We start from the raw sequence: 24660 nt of genomic DNA on the forward strand, positions 1-24660 counted from the left end.
TTTGGGGGTGGGGGTAAATTGGAGTTAGGGTTTCTAAAATTAAAGATGGATTTAGCAATAAAGGAGGGTGATGATACGGGAAAGATGATGGTGATTATGTTGTGAGTTCGGAAGTTAACTGTACACGAATAATGAGGATAAGAAATGTGACCAAAGAAGAAGATGATGAAGTTGTGTGCGTGTGTTTTAATTTCAAGGAAGAAAATTCAGAGAGAGAGAGAGAGAGGTAAAGGTCAAATAAGCCAAAAAAATGGATTATGCAAAAATGGTCCCTTACATATAAAATGACGAATTTACCCTCACGTGTGAGGCACATGAGGGGGTTAACAGATCATATTTAACGGCAGTTAAGTCCAGGGACCAAAACCACATAGAAACCACTCCAAAAGGACCATGGATCCAAAAAACTCGTGATTCGGACTAAAACCCCAAAATTTTGCATACCATAGGGACCATTTTTGCAATTTTATCCCTCCGGACATAAAAATACAATTTTTCCCTTATTTATTTATTTTTGATTTATTTTCTATTTATTTATTTGTTTATTATAAAAAATAGTTATTTTTTGATCTTTAATAAAAGAAATATGTTGCAACTCCCTAAGCACTTCGTCTCCCTCCCCCCATTTCTTCGAACTCCACCCAGACCAAAATCGGTGACCCCCTTATGCTTCTCCGACGATCCTATCTCCACCATCACATCACAGGTCTTCAAGAGTGTAACGATTTCAGCTTTTAACTTCAAGAAAGTGTTTAACTTCAACTTCATAAACTTAAAAAACAGTTTCAGATTTGCAAATCTCAATAAGTTCTTGAAGGATTTGGAGAAGAATGAAAGATATGAGATGTGTTTTCATATCTTTCTAGTGATGGATTCTCTCATTACAAAAGAAGATCGAGAGGATGTGACTTTGCTCCAATGCATCACCGCCGCTCAACGCAGGTTCTAATGGATCACCACCATCGAATTTGCAGTTTCCAAACTCGTCTCACCACCTCCGATTCCTGGTGGTGGTGATGCTCGATCTGTAATCCCCAAAGCGAAATCCATCATGAAACCCCCAAAATGCTAGATCTGGAACCACACATCTCCTGTTGATTTACCTTCATAATTACATCTCCACTCTTTCTCAAAACCTTAGCGCACAGGTGGTGATGGTGGTGGTCAGTGGCGGTAGTCAAGAGGTTTCCGGTGGTGCTTCATTTTTCCGATGGTGGTGTTTAAGTTTTCTCAAGCAAAGCAAAAGAGAAATATATATTAAATTTAATTAAAAATTTTAATAATCATAAATATAAAAAAATAAATGAAAAATAATTTGAAAATGGCATTATAGTCGTTCTATTTAAACTATGAAAGGATGAAACAAATAACTTTTAAACAAATGAGAGACAGTATCTGAATTAATTATTGAAAATAAAAACTGAACGTGTATTTTTTCACCTACAAAGAAGATGATTCGTATAATTTATTCAAATATATTTTTAATGAAAACTTATAGTGTATGGTTAGAGCTGAAAAAAAAAATGTTTTAACTTAAACTTTAGAAAACATAACTTGTAGACCCTTTTCCCTTAACGAATCAATCATTAATTAACATGTTGCTGGTTCTTTTAGAATTTACAAGGGGTTCAGGAAAAGCTTTATAAATCAACCAAATACGTACATTTCAGACCTTAACATTTTTAGAAATCATCTATAATCTACTAGTTTATAACCCGTGAGAACCACGGTTATAAAAGTAATTAAACTTTTATATAAAAAGTCAAAATTATTAATTAATTATTTTAAATAAATTATTATTTAAGAGAAATTTTTTTAGTTATATAAAATCCTTGATTTAAATAAATACATAAAGTTATATCATCTTATAATATTTATTAAATTTATTTTATTTTTCAATCTAATGTTATTAATTTAATATAATTAAAATGAGAAAATTTAAAATTTAAAATTTAAATAAAAAAATCAATTATTAGTTTAATGTAATTAAAGTGAAATTTTAAAATTTTAAATTTAAAATTAATAATTAATAAGTTGACAAATGGCATGATAATAGATATATAACATTAATGAGGTGTTTTAATTGTATGACACTTGTCAATAGAAGATTAAACCTATTATTTTATTAGAATAGGAAGGTTTGTTCGTTACTTAGAAATCTTACCCAAGACATAGTTTTGAAACAAACAAGGAATACAAACATAAATCTCAACTGTGATACAAGAAAGGTATCCTATCAGTATCCAATAGTAAAACAATACCACTCTCTTCCCTAAACCATTACAACATAATTAAAAAAAAAAAAGGAATTAAATATCTTCCCAGATGAACAAAAATCCCCGATTTTCTTACCACATTTGATTTTAATACAAAACCCATTAAATCCCAAGCAGGGATATATATTTTGATCATATACAGAAGCAACAAGATTTTGTACATGAAAAAATAGGAAATTTCAATTGATTTGTGTCAATGGTGGGCGTGTAGTAGTAGTAGCAGTAGCAGGAGAAATCTTGGAATCCTTTCCTTCAAACGAATGATTTTCCCTGAATTCTTCCATCAAACTCTCCATTGGCATTGCTCGAAGGGATTCTATGCTCATTTTACTTGGGACATCTGTATCACTTCTTACAGGGGTATTTCCTGTTGCCTCATAATCCTGTGTACATTACATACATTGTAATGTTAGAAAAAGAAGAAAAAAAATCATTGTAATTTCATATTTCATACCATGTATTTCTGGTGGAAAGTATCGTGAGACTTTTGTTGTATAGAGGCAGATTGTGTTCCATGATCCTTATGTAAGCTTTCAAGATTTTTGGTTTGAGATTTTGTTGTTTCCAGAATTGAAGAAACTACCTCTCTCTCTTCTTCTGATGTACCTGTGTTGTGTATATATATAAAAAAGAAAACATAAACACCATCAATCACTATATGGTAATAAATATTCAAATTTATTTCTTCAAAAAAAAAAAGATTTACTTACCATTAAACTGCGTTGAAATATTCTCGCTGTTCTTCAAGACATCATGTTCAGCAGTAGCCCTTAACGAACTAATCTCAGCATCATGCTGTTCATTACTCTCAACTCCACTTTTCACACAGGAGTTGACTTCTGTCACATGTTTTTTTCCCATTTCAATAACCAAATCCTGTGTTTTTCTAGAATGTTGTAGAGCCGTTTCAGTCGTATCAAAACTGGAAATTATTATTATTAAAAGAAAAAAAAAAGTTAGTGATTTGGTTTTTTAAAGAACGTATAAAAAATCAAAACTGGATTATTTATTTCTTCTTATTTATTACCATTTCTGAAGGACTGATTCAAAGCGACAGTGTTTAGCAGCAGCAAAATCAGCACTTTCTTTGGCGTCATTTTCTGCTTGTGTGGAAAACTCTTCCCATTTCCTTTTCGCATCTGATGTGATCCTCTCAAACGATGACACCTGTCCATCCAAAATCTTCTTGCTTCCAGTCGCGGTTTCTTTGATTGTAGCTAGTCGTGTGTCCACCTGTACACTCCACCATCAATTCCTCTTTCAATTCATAAAACAAAATAAAAATAAAAACTAACCATTTCTTTTTGACGACAAATATGGTTAGATAATAAACTAGTTACATCAGCAATAAGTTTCTCAGCATCAGATTTCGCGTGTTCCTGGAGAAAAAAAAAATTACATTTTTTTAAAATGCAATGAGTTTTTGTATCACGTTTGGATTCAATGATGAATAATTATCTATTATTTATTATCTATTAATATTATAAAGTATATAATATAATACCTCGTATGCCTTTTGAAATTCATCAATGTTTTTTGTTTGTATCTCATTGACTTGAATGGCATGGCTTCCTAGATCTTTTGATTTTTCCATTAACTTATCAAAGAATTCATTGATGAAGTTGGATATATCTGTTGTATGTCCAACACTGACATTAAATCTCTGAAAAATTTAAACCAAAAAAGAAAAGATAAGATAAGATAATAATAAATAAACTCTCATAATAAATAAAAACTTGCCTGTCGAAGCTCTCTAGCAAAATGTGCCATTTCGCCTTGTTGAGTTGATAAAGAGCCATGAAGTTCATCAAAAATAGAAAGTCCTTCAGATGCTTCTTCAGCTAATACCTGATTCAGACAAAACAAGTGTGGTCAATATGTTGACTTTATGGATTTAAAATATTGAATTAAAGTAACTTACTTTTTCAACAGAAGAAGCATTAGATGAAGTCAAAGATAGAACCTCCTCTAAGTTTGCATTAGAGTTTGCTTTATGTAAAACCACAACATTTTGCAATGCCTCAAGGTGAGAAACATACAATGCTTTTGAAGCACAAACTTTCTTTTTCAACTCATTCACAGCCTAAAAACATAAAAAAAAAAAAAAAAAAAAAAAAAAAAAAAAAAGTTTATAAGAAGTCAAAAGTCAAAGCAACTATATTTTTTGAGTCAACAACTGACCTTATCGTTAATGTTAATGAAGGTATGACAAAACTTTTCAATGCATTGAAGTTGTTCATTTTGCTGAGATGATGATGTGGCAACCATGTTGCAAAGAGATTTAATGTCTTGTGTGAGTTCAGATTCAAACTTATTCACAACAGATCTATTATCAGCATTCAGTTTGTCTTCTCTTGCTGCATAAAATTCAGGAAAATTAGTTTTATAAATCAAAAGAGAAAACTTTAAAATTTTTAAAAAGAGAATGCTTACCAATCTTCATAAACAATGATGCATTGTCCTTGAGGGATTTTTCCAAGTCAGACCGAAGAACACAAGCTTGATGAGTCAATGCATTTTCTGTTTACAATGTTTAATACTCATTAGTATTTTATATAAAGAAAGAATCAAAAAAATGGTCATTGAAGAAATCAAGAAATCAAAAGATACCTGATTTTTTCTGTTCACTTATGATAAAATCTCGTTCCTTGATCACATATTCACATTTCTTTAATTCTTCTTGGGTATTAGCTAGTGCCTTACTAGTTTGATTTAAATCATTCTGAAGAATAATTAATAGAAAAAATTATATATATTTAGTAACAATATATGAAATCCAACAACAATGTATGTCAATTAGTAGCATTTTACCTGGGTAGAATTGAGCTTGTTACTCAAATCTGAGCATTCTTGGACACGTGCATTAAATTTAGTTTGCAATTCTTCATATTGCTGTTTATTCAACAAATAAAAAAAATAATAATAAGAGGCAATAATAAGAACCATGTTTTGTCCCAAAATAAAGGAAGCAAGACTAAAATGTAATACCTTTTCTTGGTTTTCTATTTTAATTTCCATTCGTTCAATCTGATCTGCCATTGACTAAACAAAAAAGAATGTTAAACATTTATATATAATTATATTATGATGCACACCAATTATTCATTTGATTCAAACTATAAAGATTATAGAACAAATTAAGATTATATCAAACCTCAAGCAATGTTACAATAAGGGTAAAAAAAATGTCCAGTACCTTACGTTCCAACTCCTCTTGATAGTATCTCTCTTTAGGCATATAAACTCCATTTTTTTCACGTGATGCATAAACCTCTGCAAGTAGAATAAAAAAAAATTAGCTACCAGTTAGGGCTAAATAAGTCTTTTTGTCTCTTCATTGTGTTATCAAAAAGGAAGCAAATTGTTACCAGCTTTGAGTCTTTCAATTTCACCATAAAGATCTTTGATAAGAGTTGTTTTCATCATCTTCTGATTAACCTATAAAGAAAAGACAAAAGGGAAGAATAATCCACTAACAATCTGGTATAAAAACAAGGGGCGGTGATCAACATGTAAGAATAGAAGCTAACCTCAGGCTTGTTCTTAATATTTTTTGCCCTGTGAGCATAATCCAATGTGCTTAAAGTCTCTTCAAGACAATGAACAGCAGGAGATACAGTTGCAATGATGCATGTTTTAGTCCTTCCACCCAATGAATCACGAAGAAGCCGAGTTAATTTGCTATCCCTGGATTACATAAAAACTCAAATATCAAAATCTGGAAACCATGAGTGTTGAGAGTAAAGGAAAATTTGTCAAAGTGCTTAAAAGGTTCATACAAACCTATATGGGATGTGCCCTAGATGCTCCACTAGAGCAGTTATCACTCTTCCTAGAGTAAGTAAACTTTTGTTTATTTCTCCAGCTTCTCTTGCACGACCCTAAAGATTGCAAATTATAAACTTTACAAAAAGGATACAATCTTTTAACTATGAGTTAAAACTTGATGGATAAATTACCTCCCTAGCACCAGATCTTGAAATATTTTCAGAACCAGCTAAATCAACAAGATTCAGTTTGCCACATTTGATAAGTTCTTCACCTTCAGGGGTGGACTCTTTGATGTGGATGGTTATAGAAAACAAAGAATGTGAGCGACTGAAGAAAAAAAAAAAGGTAACTTTGTTAGAGGACAATGAGTTTTCATTTTCAATCCAACATTAAAGAGCATCAAGAAAAGTTCAAAACCTTGATTGCTTGTTTAACAAGGTTTCTGCAGTTCGACGTTTTGCAGAACCTCTCTCTAATAAGGAGAAAATTTCACTAGCACTTGTAACAATCTCTTCTTCTAATCCTCTCACAAGAACACCACCTTTACCATCTTCCATGAGTGGCAAAAGCTTTTTCTGTTTGTCCTCAACAACTCTTGAAATCTCTTCATGAGCAAGTAAGTCGGTGATTTCTTCATTATATAACTCCAAGAAAGTTACTTTAACACTATACTCAGCATTTTGGTGCTCTAAAGTGTCAAATATTTGTTTTACAGCTCTAGGGATTAATCCTGCATGTGAAGGCAACTCTCCATCACGCCCACTCTGTTCCAGGGACCAGGATTAGCCATAGAAAGTCAATAATTAGTATCAACTCATACAACAAAGTAGCAAATTAAAGATCAATACAAAACAAAGGAGACTACTACCTTTGATCTCTTACATTCACCCTCCATGGTGTAAGTTTTTCCGGTACCTGTTTGTCCATAAGCAAAAATGGTACAATTAAATCCTTCTAAAACTTCATTTACGATGGGAGTGATTGCTTGTTCATATAAATCTTTTTGTTGGGAGGTAGGTCCAAAAACCTGCATACAGAAAGATAATAATAGTGGATTGGTAAGCATAGCACTATGGTGTTATTAAAACTCTTTTCATTCTTATCTAGTGAATCTTAACCTCAAGGCTTTCTACCACCTAGATAGTGGAGCAAGGAAGCAACATACACAAATTGAAGAACCGAATTACCAAGACATGTTATTGTACTTCAAAAAGCAACTGCTTTGTTTAAAATTTTATAACTTGATAGTTAATTTAACATAACTCCATTGGCTAGTGGATTTATAATCAAACTGCTTTTAGGGTTAAGATCAATGCATCATCAAAACAATAAATAAAAACGCAGAACCATGTCTGTAATTTGTAAATATCCCCGAGTCACAAACTTAAAATGCAATGCAATTTGTAAATTCCTCAAATCAAAAGAAAAGAATAAGAATCAATTTAAGTGTTCTAGTAAATCAGGTACCTTGTCAAAGGTGAAAACCCTATCGATTTGTTTCCCAGCAATACTCTGTGAAACCGCAACTTCTCTCTGATACTCATTACACGTTACAACCTGAGGCGCGTTGTTCCTTAACTCGTCATCACTAAAAGGCCTAACAAACAATCATATTTCCACACACGAATTAGATTATCAAAAAGGGAATCTCGAAATCAGGAACCAACAAAAGCGAAAATAGAGCATTAGATCCGCAGTACCTGCATCGAAGAAGGACCTGAACATTGACGCCCTTTTCATGGCGACCGGACATCTCTGCAAACAGTCAGTGTGTGTGTGTGTTGTGTGCAAGATGGAGAGATTATTCGATGTCTGCGGTGTGTTTAGTTGGGCAGATGATAGAAAGTTGGAAGGAAATGAGAAGCAGCGGGATCGATCGAGTTTTTGAAATTTTCGAAGGCCACTCTCCTACATTCGGTCTCACTGTTAACGGTTGATGAGGTGCTGATCCAACGATCAATATACGGCCAAGGGTTCAAGATCCGGATCAAGGCAAGGCAAGGCAAGGCACGGAGTTGACGAAATTGCCCTGGTAGTGGTAAATGGTTTTTCGAACTTTCCCCTTATTAACGCTATTCAATATTCATGATTTGAGCTGAGGAAATATTATTACTTTTCAAAAGTTTAAATATATATTTATTACGATTGAAATATTCTAATTTTTACAAAGTGGATATATATTTATATTAATTTTAATTTTAATCTCTATTTTAATAAAATAATAGTTTTATTCTCTTTTTGACATCTGTCGCGTTATTGAACCTGCTAATTAATGTATATTTTATTTTTCTTTTGTCATTATCAGTCTGTTATGTCTCCTAATTATTATTTGTCATTTGTCAACCTATTGATTCTTCATTTCAAATTTCAAATTTTAATATTTTCATTATATCTATATTAAATTAAGACAAAACTTCAAAATGGTCCCTATGGTTTCCAAAAATATCAAGTTTAGTCCCTAAGTTCAAAAAACCTCACAGATGGTCCCTGTGGTTTCAAAACTTTTAACATTTGGTCCTTTTCGCTAACTCCGTTAGCTTTTGGCCGTTAAGTGAAGGGCAATTCTGTCATTTCACTTCCCCATTTATGAAGTTTTACCTTTTTTTTAAAAAAAAGAAAAAAAATATATAATTATTTAATATTAAAGGGTCCCACCCTTCTCTCTCTCTCTCTCTCTCTCTCTCTCTCTCTCTCTCTCTCTCTCTCTCTCTCTCTCTCTCTCTCTCTCTCTCCCGGACGAAAATGCCCCGAAAATATCAAGTTGTAATTGGTCTGCAAGTTCTTGAATATCTGACGATTCACTCTTAAACGAACGCTTTGGATTTGGGTCGCTATCTCCATATCCAGCTCTATCGAATTGTTCAAGATAAATCCCCAATTCATCCATTAGTTTCTGAAATTTACGACATTTGGGTATCAATTTCGATACAAAAACTGTTAAAAATACACACATATCTACATTCTACACACACAATATTGAAAACGAAAAGGGGTTGATCAATATGTACTTGGGTAGCCATGAAGTTCATCTCTTTGTTGCTAGCGAATCCATGAACAATAACGACTTTGTAAGTCGATTCATTCTTCGGGACTCCTCGTTCTTTGTAAGCTAAGTATCTTCCATCACTAAGTTTGATTCTACCTGATGAAGAAGACGATGACTTTTCGTTTTTCGGATCAATTAAATCGATGCTTAGCGTACATGCACGGTTGGAAACGGGGGACTTAACCACGTACATTAAACATCATTATGGCTTTTGGACACTTGCTCTCGTCAACCTCCACTATTCATTCGTCCCTTTGAAACCCTAGTTCACCTCCCCCCCCCCCTTTGAGTGTTCTTGAGCTTTAAAGTGATTTTGTGGCATTTTAGTGTGTGTTCAAGAAGAAAGAACTTGGAGACCAAGCATTTGTTGAGGTTGAGCTTCTAGATCCAGGGTCTTCATCAACTTTGGAATCTTTTGAAGGTAGAAAGTTTTTACATTGATGATTCATTTTGATTATTAAAGTTTAGGGCTTGTTTATGAGTTTATTTGGTCTCATTGGTTCTTTTTATGGGTTTGGCAACTCTAAAAGTTAGAGATGTTAGATCTCAGTCCCTTTGATGTTTTAGATGCATAAAATGTCATCTTGGTGGTTGATATGAGTCCATGCATGAATTTAAGTCCCTAATGTGAGCTTTGTTGGACAAAAACGGATGTTAGGTTCCATTAAGACATGCTAAGGCATAAAGTTGCCAACTTTATGTCTTAGAACCCCATAATGGTTGAGATCTGAAAGTTGGATCGAATGGCTGAAAGGATTAAGCACCAAATTGCTTAAGGTGGCAAACAGCTCAGTACACTGAGTGTATCAAGGGGTACGCAGTGCGCGTACTGGCAAGCGGTTGTGTACGTCGAGCGTATGCATCTCAATGGGTTTTTGGACTTCGGTTGGGCTTTGGACCTTTGGGCCTTAATTAGTTTTTGGGCTTTGACCTGTTTAGAGTAGGTGGACCTTAAAATTATGTTCAGTGTGGGATCTTCCGGTTCGGTAGCCGAGCAGTTGGTTATTTATCAGCATATGAGTTGGACCTTTTTAGGCCTTGGGGCCAAGTTTGGTTAGGCCCATTATGGGAAAGGTAAAATGTGCTTTCGTCTTACGAGTCTGGATTTGGGATTTAGGCCCACGGTTATGGTTTATAGCATATCTCTGATTAGCGTAATTTGTGTATGTTCGGTGTGGGATCTTCTGGTTCGGTAGCCAAGCAGTTAGTTATTTAACAGCGGACTGAGGTGAGTTTTCTCACTGTATCAATGGGTCGAAGGCACCAAGGCCGACCCATTATTTTTTATGTAGAATGCTAGTCATAACTGTGATATATGTGTGAAAGACCAAGATTTAGCCCCGAGCAATTATATGAAAGATCAAGATGTAGCCCCTGTCATTGGTATGAAAGACCAGGGTCTGGCCCTGTCAACTGTAAGGAAGACAAGGATTTGGCCCCCAGTAAGGAATTACTTGTAAGACTATGGTATGACTTATAACACTAATTTATTTATGTTTAGTATGTGGTACTTGGGGAAACTCACTAAATTTTTGCTTACAGTTTGTATTTATGTTTTCAAATACTTCCGGTACTGAGGGAAAGGGTCCGACATTATGGCACAACATACTCCCCTCACTATTTTCCGCACTTATTGATACCGTTACTCTGATGATTGGACATAGTATTATGTAATGGTTTTTGGAACAATTTAATGACTGTAACTCTTGTTTAGAAAAATTAAAATTTGTATCCTAGTTTCTGGGTTGTTACAAGTTGGTATCAGAGCCTTGGTTTGAGGGATTTGGGTACACTTTCGGGTGTGTCAGAACTCAAACGGGGGAAATGATAATCTTTTCGAAAGAAAAAAATTGAATTTTGAAAAAATATTCTTTTAAGTAGAAGGGGGAGTGCAATGTGTGCAGTCAACCGAGCCCAAAGAAGCCCACTGATGTAATGAACGCATGGTGTTCCCTTGTAGAACTTTGGGCGTTCATCATCAATTTAGATCATGAGTCCTGATGGGAACGCAATGCATTAACGAGCCTTACGCAGCGCGTTCGCGTCCAGACTCCAAAAACCGGCCATTAAGCACTTATTGCTTAAGCCATGTTATCCAACCATAGATCCAAGCTATCTAGGACCTCTAGAATCCTAAAGTCACGGACTTGGTGACCTTGCATGCCCCCAAAATTCCCAATCTCAAGAAATAGCAATCAACTTCCATAAAGATGGCCATAACTCTTGCATGAACCCATTAAGACCTTCAAGGTGGGAACTTTTCTGTCTTAGGGACTCAAATATCACCAAGGGTGACAACCCTAAGTGTAGAAACAAATTGGACCATAAAAATCCATTCTTGGGACCAAAAAGGTCCAAAACACCATTACCATAGATCTAAGCATACATGAGGCAAGTTGTGAGCTTTTTACCTCAAATGAGTACTAGATGATGATGATATCTCAGGTCTTTAAGCTCAAGCTACACAAGTTCTTCTTCACCAATTTATTTTTTCTCCTTCCAAGCTTCAAACCACCAAAATAGGCTTCACAAGATCAAAATCACACAAAGATGAGGAATGTTAGGCTTTCTAGGGTTTATAAGTTAAGGAGGCTGGTAAGGAGGCTGAGGTATGGGACATAATATTCTTTATATAGGTCCCAAACCCTAAAAGTTAGGGTTTGCATTCAGCACATGAATGCAACGCGTTCATCAGGGGAACGCCCTGCGTTTGGGCTCCGCCTCCAAAATCCAAAATTGGCAGAAACAGTCCCTCATTCCTTCAAACTTACTAATCGTAAGGTCCAAAAAACAATAATTCAACATATAAGGGACCAAAATGTAAATAATACTTGGACTGAGCATTACAATTCTCCCCCGCTTAAATCATACATCATCCTCGAAGTTCGTCGTCTCGAACAGCTCAGGGTAATGCTCCCTCATTTCCTCCTCGGGCTCCCGTGTCCATTCTGAACCCTTCCGGTGCTGTCATTGTACCTTAACCAGTCCCACAACCTTGTTCCTCAAGGTCTTCTCCTTTCGATCGAGAATCTCTATCGATCTCTCAATATAATTCAAGCGGTTGAGAGACATGAAAGGTGTTGTGAATTTGACTGAGCTCTGCTGGAAGATCCAAACGATAAACAACCCAGCCTACCCGAGCCAAAACCCTGAACTGGCCGATGTACCTAGGGCCCAACTTGCCCCGTTTCCCGAACCAGATGACAGCCTTCCAAGGTGAAACCTCCAGGAGAACCATGTCGCCCACCTGAAACTCCAAGTCTGACTGGTGCTTGTCGGCATAGGTTTTATGCCGACTTTGAGCGGTCTGGAGCCTGTTCCGGACCTGCTGGATCATCTCGGGATGTTTCTGCACTTGCTCTTGCTTAGCTGACCAAAAGGTCAAGTGCGCTTTGAACCTTCTATGGTCCGGAGCGAAGGATTGGTGGAGACTTGCTACTAGCTCGTATTCTTCTGAGTAGAGGGCAATTATGACTTGGGAGCAGTTCTATGAGATGTTCCGTTCTAGATATGTTCTGTTGGTGGAGCGAGAGAGTTTGGCCCAGGAGTACTTGGATCTAAGACAAGGGACTGAGTCGGTAACGGAGATCGTTAAGATGTTTACAGAGAGAGCCATGTTTTTCCCTGGCTTTGTTGCTTCTAAGCAAGCTTAGACGACCCGTTACTTGAGCATGTTCAAGACGGACATCCGACAGCTTGTATCCACACAACATTATGGTTTATTGTTGGAGTTGCAGGAGACTTCTAGGCGGTGGGAGCTCGTGATGGAGCTCCAGACGACGGATCAGAGACAAGCCCCGATGCAGTGGCAGCCTACGCCGAAGCGATTCAAGGTCGTTGATGTTAGATCTGGGAGTCAGACAGGCTGCACTTGTGGGAAGTGCGGCAAGGTTCATAATGGTGTGTGTCGATCTGCTGGTGTATGCCATAAATGTGGCAAGGAGGGGCAGAATACGAGGGATCGTCGCCATCTATCCCTGGTTTCGAGTATCGAGATTTGCTATCAATGTGATCAGGTTGGCCATATGAAGGTCAACTATCCATTGCTCACTGCCAAGTCGATGCAGGCCCCAACGCCAATTACTTTGAGGATCACCAATGGGCGCTAGGGGAGGGCAAAGCCCCTGAGGGCTCGAGGTAGTGCTTTTCAACTCACTTTCGAAGAGGCCAGAGCAGCTCCAGACGTCGTGGTCGATATGTTTCTATTATTATTCTAGTGATTATATTTTTATGAAATGCTTATATTTATGTTTCTGATAGGTACCTCCTTAATGAACTCTTTTCCTGCTCTTTTATTATTTGACTCAGGTGTGACTATGTCTTTGTGTCTTGATCATTCAGTAGGGAGTTTGATATGCCTATTGGGGAATTAGAGTATCCATTGCGGGTTTCTATCACCAACAAACATGAGATTTTTGTATCCACAGTGTATAAGGGTTGTGTATTGGAGATTTTCAGGGTGCCTTATCTGATTGCTCTGATCCCTATCCCCATGGGGGATGTATGCGTGATAGTGGGTATGGATTAGCTGAGCAGGTTTGGTGCCATGATCGATTGTAAGGGCCAGCGAGTGGTAGTTCGAACCCCAAGTGGGGGAGAACTGGCTATCTACGGAGTGGGCACCAGGGTTGGTTCGGGGTTTTGTTCATCAGCCAAGGCTCGACAGTATATTCAACATGGGTGTGCGGGTGGTTATTTGGCTTATGTGGTTAATACTCAGGTAGGCGAGTAAATTGTAGTTTCTGATGTGCCAGTTGTCAGGGAGTTTGCTGATGTTTTCCCGAATGAGTTACCAGGTGTGCCTCCTGAGAGTCAGATTGAGTTCAAGATTGACCTGGTGCCAGGTGCGTCTCCGATTTCCAAGGCGTCGTACTGCTTGTCACCGCCTGAGATGCAGGAGTTTTCCTCTCCGCTTTAGGAGCTGTTAAGCAAGCAATACATTAGACCAACCAGTTCTCCGTGGGGAGTGCCGATACTGTTTGTCAAGAAGAATGATGGTTCACACCGGATGTGCATTTTATCCCCTTCCATGGATTGATGTAGGGATGAGCATATGGATCGGGGAACCGGCACCGGAACCGGTCGGTCCGGGACCGGGACGTTATTTTTATGGATTTTTGGAACCGGGAATCGGTAGGAACCGGAACCGATATAACCGATAAAAACCGGAACCGTATGATGCTATTTTTCGAGGACCGGTTCAACATTTGAAGACACGGCAAGAACCGGTGGAACCGGTAACCGGTAGAGCCGTCGGGCCGGTTCGATTCTTGATTTTGGCCGAAGCCGGTTCCGACCGGTTCGGTCCTTTTGCTCATCCCTAGATTGATGACCTGGTTAACCTCTTTGATCAGTTATAAGGTTCATCTTGGTTCTCCAAGATAGATATGAGGTTTGGGTATCATCAGGTGAGAGTGAGAGAGGAGGACGTGGAGAAGACTGCGTTCCGGACTCGTTATGGGCATTACGAGTTCGTTGTGATGCCATTTGGGCTCACCAATGCACATGTTGTATTTATGGATTTAATGAATCGGGTATGCATGTCAATGCTCGACCGATCTGTTATCATGTTCATTGATGATATCTTGGTATATTCCAAGACCAGAGAATAGCATGAGGAGCACATTCGAGAGCTTAAGGGAGTCTTGAGACTGGAACGACTTTATGCAAAGTTCTTGAAGTGTGGGTTTTGGTTACGAGAGGTCCAGTTCCATGTATGATAACCAAGTTTGGAATTTGGTTGATTATGTGCCCGGACGTAAGACCGTTGGGTACAAATGGATCTTCAAGAAGAAGACCGACGTGGATGGAAAGGTACACACATATAAAGCACGATTGGTTGCGAAGGACTTTACTCAAACTCCCGGAGTTGACTATGATGAGACCTTCTCACCAGTTGCGAAGATTAAATCTATTAGAGTGATGCTAGCAATTGTCGTACTTCATAATTATGAGATTTGGCAAATGGATGTCAAGACCGCTTTTCTTAACGGAAAGTTGGCTGAGGATGTTTACATGGCTCAGCCAGAGGGGTTTGTGGATCCGAAGCATCCGAATAGAGTGTGTAAGCTTGAGAAGTCCATTTATGGACTTAAGCAAGCATCTCGCAGATGAAATCTTTGCTTCGATGAGAAAGTCAAAGAGTTTGGATTTGTACGAAGCGAAGACGAATCTTGTGTATATGTTAAAGCCAGTGGGAGTATAGTAAGCTTCCTCGTTCTATATGTCGATGACATACTACTCATAGGAAACGACATCCCGACTCTGCGGGAGGTTAAGTCCTGGCTCGGGAAGTGCTTCGCTACGAAGGACCTCGAAGAGGCTTCTTACATTTTGGGAATAAGGATAGTAAGAGAAAGAAGTAAGAGACTAATTGGACTTAGTCAGAATACTTACTTGGATAAAGTACTAAAACGATTTAGTATGGAAAACTCGAAGAAGGGAGAATTACCGATACAGAGTAATGCCAAATTGAGTAAGACTCAAAGTCCGAGTACCGAAGTTGAGATAGCAGAAATGAGCCGAGTACCATACGCTTCCGCAGTTGACTCAATCATATACGCTATGACTTGTACTCGCCCTGATGTAGCCTTCGCTTTGAGCATGGTTAGCAGATATCAGGGGAATCCTGGCAAAGCACATTGGATTGCGGTGAAGAATATCCTCAAGTACCTTCGGAGGACGAAGGAATGGTTCTTAGTCCTCGGAGGGAGTGATGACTTGAAGGTGCGAGGGTACAGTGACGCCAGTTTTCAGACCGACAGGGACAACTACCGTTCGCAGTCGGGCTGGGTCTTTACCCTAAATGGAGGAGCAGTGACATGGAAGAGTTCCAAGCAGGAGACCGTAGCTGATTCAACGTGCGAATCAGAGTACATTGCAGCGAGCGAAGCGTCGAAGGAGGCAATATGGCTGAACAACTTCATCGGTGATCTTGGAGTTGTAGCCGCCATAAAGGAGCCTATGGAGATTTTCTGTGATAACGAAGGAGCGGTTGCCTTGACCAAGGAACCGAGGGATCATGGTAGATCAAGACATATCGACAGAAAATATCATTTCATTAGACATCGCGTAGAGGAAGGACAACGCGTAGAGGAAGGCCAGACATAAAACACCGGAGGGCAGGACCATTTTGGCATATAGCACTTCTGAAATCCAACAACCCTATGCGGCCCTTTAAACCAGATTCCCCGTACCGCGAGTAGTTAAAAAAAATATTATAACGACACTTATATAAGTTATAATAATAGCTCAAATATTTATTATAAGTTCATAATAACAATACTAATTTTAAATATAAGCTATATTAAAATAAGGTAAGCATAACTTACTTACAAGGGGGTTTTAGCTAGGAGTCGGGCACTGCAGGGGCAGAACTTCGTCGCTGAATCTTTCTAAGAAAGATTCGTGTAGCGCTTCAGCGCTCACCTTACTATACTAAGCTACAGAAAGAGAAGTCGAATCACGAGGGACCGAAATGCTCGGGGGATAAGGAGAGAAAGACTCTTGAATCAAGAGAATGGTGCAAGAAATATGAGAGCCCAAGGCTCTTATTTATACTAATTGAATTTTCAAAAACTACCCTCCATAATTACTTAATGACCTTTTAGTTATATAAACAACTAAACACCCCTCTATAATACTATTATAAATGGATTTAATGATATTTGTACTAAACTAATGTCGAAAGAACTCAACATTAGTCTTATAATGACCGCATCGTCGATACCTTTCTAATGATATATACATATGTATATATATGTGTACGTATACATGATTTATACTTTATTTTAATACGTAAATATGTTATTATAATTTGTAACTCGTTCATACGAACTCCGTTTTTGACGTTCTTTATATCCACGCGTAGGTGAAGACGTACTCTACAACTTTCGTTTAGACTCCGTCGGCTAATTTTGACTTCATTTTTAAAGTTATATTTTTAACAAGCCGGGACAGGATTGATCTGTTTAAAATCTCATAACTTCTTCATACGAAGTCAGATTTGGGTGTTCTTTTTATCGATGTTCTTAGTTTAACATATTCTACGACTTTCGTTTAGATCACTAAGGCTAAATCTCGCTTTATCGTAAATTCACTATTCACGCTTCCCGGTATCGTGCCGGTTCTGTCGTGAAACTTCGACGGGTCATAACTTCTTCGTTATAACTCGGATTTCGGCGCTCCTTATATGCACGGAAACCTTGAGACATATTCTACAACTTTATGTAGAGATATCGTGATTATCTCACACTTTAATTTTGACGCTCATTTTTATTCTTTATTAATTATACATTTATAATTAAATAATAAACACATATAATTCACATAATACTCAAATATTTCATCTTTATTACTTCAAAAATAGTTACAAGAGTTGACCTAGACTATTACATTGACAAAAATGCTTAGCCCTGAAACCCGGGCGTTACAATTATCTCCCCCTTAGGATGATTCCGTCCCGGAATCATGCATCATCAAATAAATGTGGATAGCGACTCATCATGTCATCCTCTGTTTCCCAAGTGAGATTCGGCCCATTCGAATGTTTTCCATCGGACCAGCACCAAGTCGACCATCTTGCGTCGTAACTTCTTAGTCTTACGGTCAACAATTGCCTCAGGCTCTTCGATCAACCTTTTATTTTCATCCATCCTTAACTCTGAGATTGGAATTATGTCGGGAACATCTCCCGTGAATTTCCTCAAATAACACACATGGAAGGTGTTATGAATACCATTGAGTTCTTCGGGCAATTCCAGCTTGTAAGCTTGGTTCCCTATCTTCTGAAGAACTTTGAACGGTCCAATAAACCTTGGACTCAACTTTCCTCGTTTCCCAAATCGTATAAGTCCCTTCCACGGTGAGACTTTAAGCAAAACGGAATCCCCAACTTCGAAAGTTATCGGTCGTCTTTTCTTGTCAGCATAGCTCTTCTGACGATCCTGGGCTGCTAACATCCTTTCCCTAATCACCTTCAACTTCTCAGCAGTCTCATGGACTATCTCGGGGCCCATAAACTGCTTCTCTCCGGCTTCAAGCCAACAAGACGGCGTATGACACTTCTGCCCATACAAGGCTTGATAAGGAGCCATCTTGATGCTCGAGTGAAAACTATTGTTGTAGGAAAATTCTACCAGAGGTAAGTGCTCGTCCCAATTCCCTTGGAATTCGAGGGTACATGCTCTCAGCATATCTTCTAGCGTCTGAATCGTTCTTTCGCTCTGACCATCAGTTTGCGGATGATAAGCAGTACTCAAACACAACTTTGTACCTAACTCCTCTTGTAGACTCCTCCAAAACCTTGACGTGAAACGACTATCACGATCTGATACAATCGTAAGAGGGACATCGTGAAGTCTTACAATTTCCTTCACGTCAGCATTTGCGAGCTTATCCATAGACCACTTCTCGTTGGCTGCTATGAAGTGTGCAATCTTGGTGAAACGATCCACGACTACCCAAATCATGTCGTGACCGTTCTTCGTCCTGGGCAGTTTAGTCACAAAATCCATGGTGATGTCTTCCCATTTACCCATGGGTACAGGTAAAGGTTCCAAACTCCCATACGGTTTCTGATGTTGTGCCTTAACCCTCGCACATGTTACGTACTCGGCCACATACTTCGCAACATCGAGCTTCATCGTCGGCCACCAGTAGTAGGGTTTTAGGTCCCTATACATTTTAGTGCTACCGGGATGAATCGAGTACATGGTCCTGTGTGCTTCTTCCATCAGAAGATCTCTTATTCCTCCCGTCTTAGGTACCCAAATTCGATCTTGGAATACCTTCAGTCCTCGACTGTTTGTACCAAACACTAACGTTGTTCCCAAACGTTCTTCCTTTCGGTCATTTTTCTCTAAAGCTTCTTCTTGAGCTTTCCTGATACTTTCCACAATCGTCGAGACGACTTCAATTCTTAATGCTCTTGGCCTTTTCCTTTCCAAATTGACTTTCCAACTGAGAGCATTAGCAACAATATTTGCTCTACCTGGGTGGTAAAGTATCTCACAGTCGTAGTCCTTGAGAAGTTCTAGCCAGCGTCGTTGCCTCATGTTCAACTCCTTCTGATTAAAGAGATACTGGAGACTCTTATGATCAGTGAAGAGCTTGCACTTCGTGCCGTAGAGGTAATGCCTCCATATCTTTAAGGCAAAAACTACCGCTGCCAACTCCAGATCATGAGTGGGGTAGTTCTTTTCATGCTCTTTCAATTGTCGAGATGCGTATGGTATCACCTTTTCTCTTTGGGTCAGAACACAACCCAACCCGACTCCAGAAGCGTCACTATAAACCGCGAAATCTTCGACTCTATCGGGTAGAGAAAGTATCGGTGCTTCACATAACTTCTTCTTTAGCTTCTCGAATGCCTCATCGTGTTTCTCACTCCACGTATACGTAGCTCCTTTATGAGTCAAAGCTGTTAATGGAGCAGCTATCGAAGAAAAGCCTTGGATAAATCGTCGATAATATCCGGCTAATCCTAGAAAGCTTCGAATCTCCGTGGGACTCTTTGGACGTTCCCACTTTATTACAGCCTCGATCTTTGCGGGGTCAACCATTATTCCCTCCTGGCTAACAACATGACCCAAGAATTGGACTTCCCGTATCCAAAAGTCGCATTTGGAGGACTTTGCAAAAAGCTTCTCCTTCTTCAACACTTCTAATACTTCCCGTAGATGCTTACCATGCTCCTCTTGGCTTTTCGAGTAGATGAGAATGTCGTCGATGAACACTATCACGGATTTATCGAGGAATGGTTTACAAACCCTATTCATCAAATCCATGAATGCTGCGGGAGCATTGGTTAGCCCGAATGACATAACCAAGAACTCGTAGTGTCCATATCTCGTTCTGAATGCAGTCTTCTCAATATCCTGCTTTTCTCACCTTTAGCTGATGATATCCTGACCTAAGATCGATCTTTGAGAAGTAGCTCGAACCTTGCAGCTGATCGAATAGGTCATCAATCCTCGGCAATGGATACTTGTTCTTCACCGTTGCCTTATTCAGCTCTCGGTAGTCTATACACATTCTCATACTTCCGTCCTTCTTCTTCACGAATAACACCGGAGCTCCCCAGGGTGATGAACTAGGTCGAATAAAACCGTTGTCCAACAGCTCCTGAAGTTGCGTCATGAGCTCCTTCATCTCCGTCGGTGCTAATCGGTAAGGTGCCTTTGCTATTGGTGTTGTTCCTGGTAACAAGTCTATACGAAACTCCACTTGCCTATCAGGTGGTAATCCGGGAAGATCTTCGGGAAAGACTTCCGGATAATCACACACAACCGGTATATTCTGCACCTCTTTCTTCTCCTTCTTGGCATCGATTACGAATGCTAAGTATGATGCACATCCTTTGGACAAACATTTCCTGGCTTTCATCAGGGAGATGATTCCAGAATTCACTCTGCGTTTGTCCCCATACACCATAAATGATTCTTTTCCGGGTGGGTTTACCTTTACTATCTTCTTTCGGCATTGAATCTCAGCATCGTTGGCGCTAAGCCAATCCATACCCAAAACGATGTCGAAACCGTTTAACTCTATGGGTAATAGCTCTTCGTGGAATTCGTTTCTATTTAGGTCAATGACGATGTTCCTAATACGATTACTAACAGGTACGAATTTGCCACTGGCAACTTCTACAATCAGGGCATTATCTAGTTTTTCTACAGGCAATGCTAATTTCCCACCAAATTTATGCGACACAAAGGAGTAGTTGGCTCCAGAATCAAATAGTATATTTGCAGGCAAACCATTTACAGAAAAGGTACCTGAAGCGACGTCTGCTGCCTCCTTTGCAGCCTCGAGCGTCATCTGGAAGGCTCTCGCCTTCGGCTTCGGTGGTATGTTGGGTCTTCCTGTCTCCTTCTTCTTCGGGCAGTCCTTCAAAATGTGCCCTTCTTCGTTGCACCCATAACAGGCTTTCTGGTTGAGGGTGCATTCATTGGCGTAGTGCCCAGGCTTTCCGCACTTGTAACAAGTGACCCCTGCGTCACACTTCCCAGAGTGCTTCTTCTTGCACTTGTCACACCACTTCGCTTCTGATCCTCCTCCCCTCGAACCAGACTTCGAGAATCTACTCTTCTTGTTGGACTTCGAGGATCCATTGAACTTCCGTTTCTCACCAACCTCAACCCTCTCCAGACCTCTTTCCTTTTGTTGGGTCTCCACGTTCTTAGCTGCTCGAACAACTGATTTCAGAGTGGTTGCCATCTTGACTGTTGGGCCAAAGTCAGCCGGCAGTCCGTTTGCGAATTTCTCAATTTTGGAAAGTCCGGTTGGCACTAGGTATGGAAACAACTTCATCTTTTCCGTAAATGCAGCAGCATAGTCATCGATGCTCATTCTCCCCTTCTTCAAATTTTGGAACTCATTGTTCAGATTAATCAGGTCTATCTCTGAACAGTACTACGCCTTCAGTTGTTCCAAGAACTCATCCCATGACATTTTCAGAGCTTCTCCCCGTGGCATTGTATCTACCAATAGCTTCCACCAGCTCAAGACTCTAGTTTTCAATTGTCTCACAGCGAAGACAGTCTTCTGCTTCTCGCTGCAGTCGCAGCTCTCAAACACCATCTCCATCTCGGAGATCCAGTCCATAATCTCAACAGGCTTTGGGCTTCCTGAGAGACTTGGTGGTTTCGCACCCAAGAAATTTTTGTACATCCGCCCATCCTTGTTGTTTCTCCCTTCTGGGCCATCCTTTTTCTCACCTTGAGTCCCTACTTGACTCACTTGGCGGCTATAGTTCCCTTCCTCAGATGGCTCGGGAACTGGCTCCGTCGGTTCAACATGTATGGTAGGTTCGTCCCTATTTTCGTGGAGCATCCGTCTCATTTCTTCCCTTTGTTCAGCTAGCATAGCCTGAATCATGGCTTGAACTCCAGCCATGGTGACTGGCTCAGGTGCAACTTCTTCAACAACAGGTATTTGCTGAACCACTGGGGGTTGGTTCCTACCTCCATTTGCGTTCACGTTTCCGCTACGGGTCCTTGCCATCTTGATCTATACACCGAATAAGGTGAATTTAGATCTTTATTTAGGATAGACGTTTTAAATCGTCCTTATCACTCCGAAACGTTTACATGCTAGTTCTAATATCGTAGTCGTACGTTTAGAATCCTAAACACATAAGGTTTCCAGATCCGGTCGGCAACAGACCATAGATCCGAACAATTAACAGCATATTATGCACAAAGCATTTAGCACATGAAAGCATTTTAGGGACAATTCCTAAAATAAGCTAGTGCTCACTCCTCACAATCATCGGTTAGCATTCTAAGTTTAAGTCTAGAAATCCTACAAATTCCTAGTTCGCTTAAACTAATGCTCTGATACCAACTGTGACATCCCCAAAATCACGGCCAGAAAAGACCGGTTTGTTTATGTTTTGTTTAAAAATCAGAGTTACATTTTAAATGAAAGTGTTGCGGAATTTGTCCCAAAACAAAAATATGATAAATATTTATCAAAAGCATTTCCATAGAAATGTATTTCATTAAAAGACTTGGGATGTCATGTTCGTACAGATCAAAAGCATAAACAGTACAATATAAGTCTTACTATATTATTTCATATCTACAGGCCTATATCCGTAATCCCTCGTCCAAAACATCACACCTATGCTCATGCGTCACTACCTGTAATACATAAAACTGAGTGGGTCAGGCTTGGGAGCCTGGTGAGCACATAGAGTTTTCAACCCACAATAAATAAGTTTATTAATTTCATCGATCAACAATAACCCGATTACCCGTTCCCGTTATTCTCACTTTACGTCCCTAAACACCTATCATAAGGGACCTAGCCTAAGGATCATCATCGGGACGGACACTACTGCTAAGGGGATTCCTCAGCAATAAATGTCCTAAAGGCAACCATGTGGGGGATGGAGTACACCGGTGAACATATCGTTCACAAACACCTACAGGTTGCGAGCCTGCTAGTGTTCCACTGGACTGTCTAGAAGAGTCCGTGGTCGTCATCCATACTCCGCTAGATGACAGAATCAACAACATCAACATCGAGGCCTCTCATCATTTTATCACACATCACCTATTGCATCTACCCATGTTTTACCCCAACATTTTCGTAGATATAAAATACATATACAGTTTAAATCATTGAAAACATGTATAACAACGTTCATCTAGCATAGATAGCAAGTATTCAGATAATATGCACACATAGCACGTAATTTATATAAAATACTTCATATCTATGTGTAAGTTGAAAGTAACTATGAACTCGCTTGTTAAGGTGATGATTCCAAAATCGGGCAGCGCTTGCTTCTAACGATTCTATTTTCCTTCGACGAAACCTAGCATTATTATCGCTAAATTTTAGTCTAATATTTACCGTGACCAACTATTAGTCTTAGTATTATTATTATTATATAAGCGTTAAACAATATTTTCCAACCACTATGTACAGACAGGGGCCAGACATAAAACACCGGAGGGCAGGACCATTTTGGCATATAGCACTTCTGAAATCCAACAACCCTATGCGGCCCTTTAAACCAGATTCCCCGTACCACGAGTAGTTAAAAAAAATATTATAACGACACTTATATAAGTTATAATAATAGCTCAAATATTTATTATAACTTCATAATAACAATACTAATTTTAAATATAAGCTATATTAAAATAAGGTAAGCATAACTTACTTACAAGGGGGTTTTAGCTAGGAGTCGGGCTCTGCAGGGGCAAAACTTCGTCGCTGAATCTTTCTAAGAAAGATTCGTGCAACGCTTCAGCGCTCACCTTACTATACTAAGCTACAGAAAGAGAAGTCGAATCACGAGGGACCGAAATGCTCGGGGGATAAGGAGAGAAAGACTCTTGAATCAAGAGAATGGTGCAAGAAATATGAGAGCCCAAGGCTCTTATTTATACTAATTGAATTTTCAAAAACTACCCTCCATAATTACTTAATGACCTTTTAGTTATATAAACAACTAAACACCCCTCTATAATACTATTATAAATGGATTTAATGATATTTGTACTAAACTAATGTCGAAAGAACTCAACATTAGTCTTATAATGACCGCATCGTCGATACCTTTCTAATGATATATACATATGTATATATATGTGTACGTATACATGATTTATACTTTATTTTAATACGTAAATATGCTATTATAATTTGTAACTCGTTCATACGAACTCCGTTTTTGACGTTCTTTATATCCACGCGTAGGTGAAGACGTACTCTACAACTTTCGTTTAGACTCCGTCGGCTAATTTTGACTTTATTTTTAAAGTTATATTTTTAACAAGCCGGGACAGGATTGGTCTGTTTAAAATCTCATAACTTCTTCATACGAAGTCAGATTTGGGCGTTCTTTTTATCGATGTTCTTAGTTTAACATATTCTACGACTTTCGTTTAGATCACTAAGGCTAAATCTCGCTCTATCGTAAATTCACTATTCACGCTTCCCGGTATCGTGCCGGTTCTGTCGTGAAACTTCGACGGGTCATAACTTCTTCGTTATAACTCGGATTTCGGCGTTCCTTATATGTACGGAAACCTTGAGACATATTCTACA

General features: G+C 38.9%; 2 protein-coding genes across 3 annotated transcripts; both read right to left on the reverse strand.

Annotated features, from left to right (window-relative positions):
* Positions 1–2175: 2175 nt before the first annotated feature.
* Positions 2176–8046, reverse strand: LOC145072785 (kinesin-like protein KIN-5C). 2 transcript variants are annotated; one of them, XM_079019260.1, is made up of 22 exons: positions 7748–8044; positions 7515–7644; positions 6916–7074; positions 6465–6811; positions 6236–6374; positions 6060–6157; positions 5807–5963; positions 5645–5714; positions 5473–5549; positions 5265–5318; positions 5088–5168; positions 4887–4998; positions 4710–4796; positions 4458–4633; positions 4198–4359; positions 4017–4124; positions 3781–3939; positions 3572–3655; positions 3304–3509; positions 2987–3198; positions 2731–2882; positions 2176–2659 (listed from the first exon to the last, which is right to left on the reverse strand). In XM_079019260.1, exons 1-22 carry the CDS (start codon positions 7798–7800, stop codon positions 2456–2458), a joined length of 3027 nt encoding a protein of 1008 aa, XP_078875386.1. In that variant the 5' UTR covers positions 7801–8044; the 3' UTR covers positions 2176–2455. The 2 variants fall into 2 exon arrangements, with proteins under 2 accessions (XP_078875386.1, XP_078875385.1); XM_079019259.1 differs by having other exon boundaries at positions 5088–5318; positions 7748–8046.
* A 548-nt stretch (positions 8047–8594) lies between these two features.
* Positions 8595–9286, reverse strand: LOC145075433 (uncharacterized). Its single transcript, XM_079021683.1, has 3 exons — positions 9056–9286; positions 8794–8940; positions 8595–8645 (listed from the first exon to the last, which is right to left on the reverse strand). The coding sequence occupies exons 1-3, from the start codon at positions 9284–9286 to the stop codon at positions 8595–8597; spliced, it is 429 nt and encodes a 142-aa protein (XP_078877809.1).
* Positions 9287–24660: the final 15374 nt, after the last annotated feature.

The sequence above is a fragment of the Lactuca serriola genome, chromosome 9 (genome assembly GCF_051521515.1).
Source record: "Lactuca serriola cultivar US96UC23 chromosome 9, Lser_US96UC23_V15, whole genome shotgun sequence".
Classification (NCBI taxonomy): Eukaryota; Viridiplantae; Streptophyta; class Magnoliopsida; order Asterales; family Asteraceae; genus Lactuca; species Lactuca serriola.

What these genes read in the sequence shown, in the direction of transcription:
- LOC145072785 (XM_079019259.1), bottom strand. Translation starts at nt 7,800, where the DNA reads ATGTCCGGTCGCCATGAAAAGGGCGTCAATGTTCAGGTCCTTCTTCGA. An exon ending in AATTGAAAGACTCAAAGCTG is followed by an intron (nt 5,550 to 5,644) that starts GTAACAATTTGC and finishes TTCTACTTGCAG; the next exon opens with AGGTTTATGCATCACGTGAA. An exon ending in ACAAGCTCAATTCTACCCAG is followed by an intron (nt 4,999 to 5,087) that starts GTAAAATGCTAC and finishes ATTATTCTTCAG; the next exon opens with AATGATTTAAATCAAACTAG.
- LOC145075433 (XM_079021683.1), bottom strand. Translation starts at nt 9,286, where the DNA reads ATGTACGTGGTTAAGTCCCCCGTTTCCAACCGTGCATGTACGCTAAGC. An exon ending in TGAACTTCATGGCTACCCAA is followed by an intron (nt 8,941 to 9,055) that starts GTACATATTGAT and finishes CGTAAATTTCAG; the next exon opens with AAACTAATGGATGAATTGGG. An exon ending in TACAACTTGATATTTTCGGG is followed by an intron (nt 8,646 to 8,793) that starts GCATTTTCGTCC and finishes TTTAAAAAAAAG; the next exon opens with GTAAAACTTCATAAATGGGG.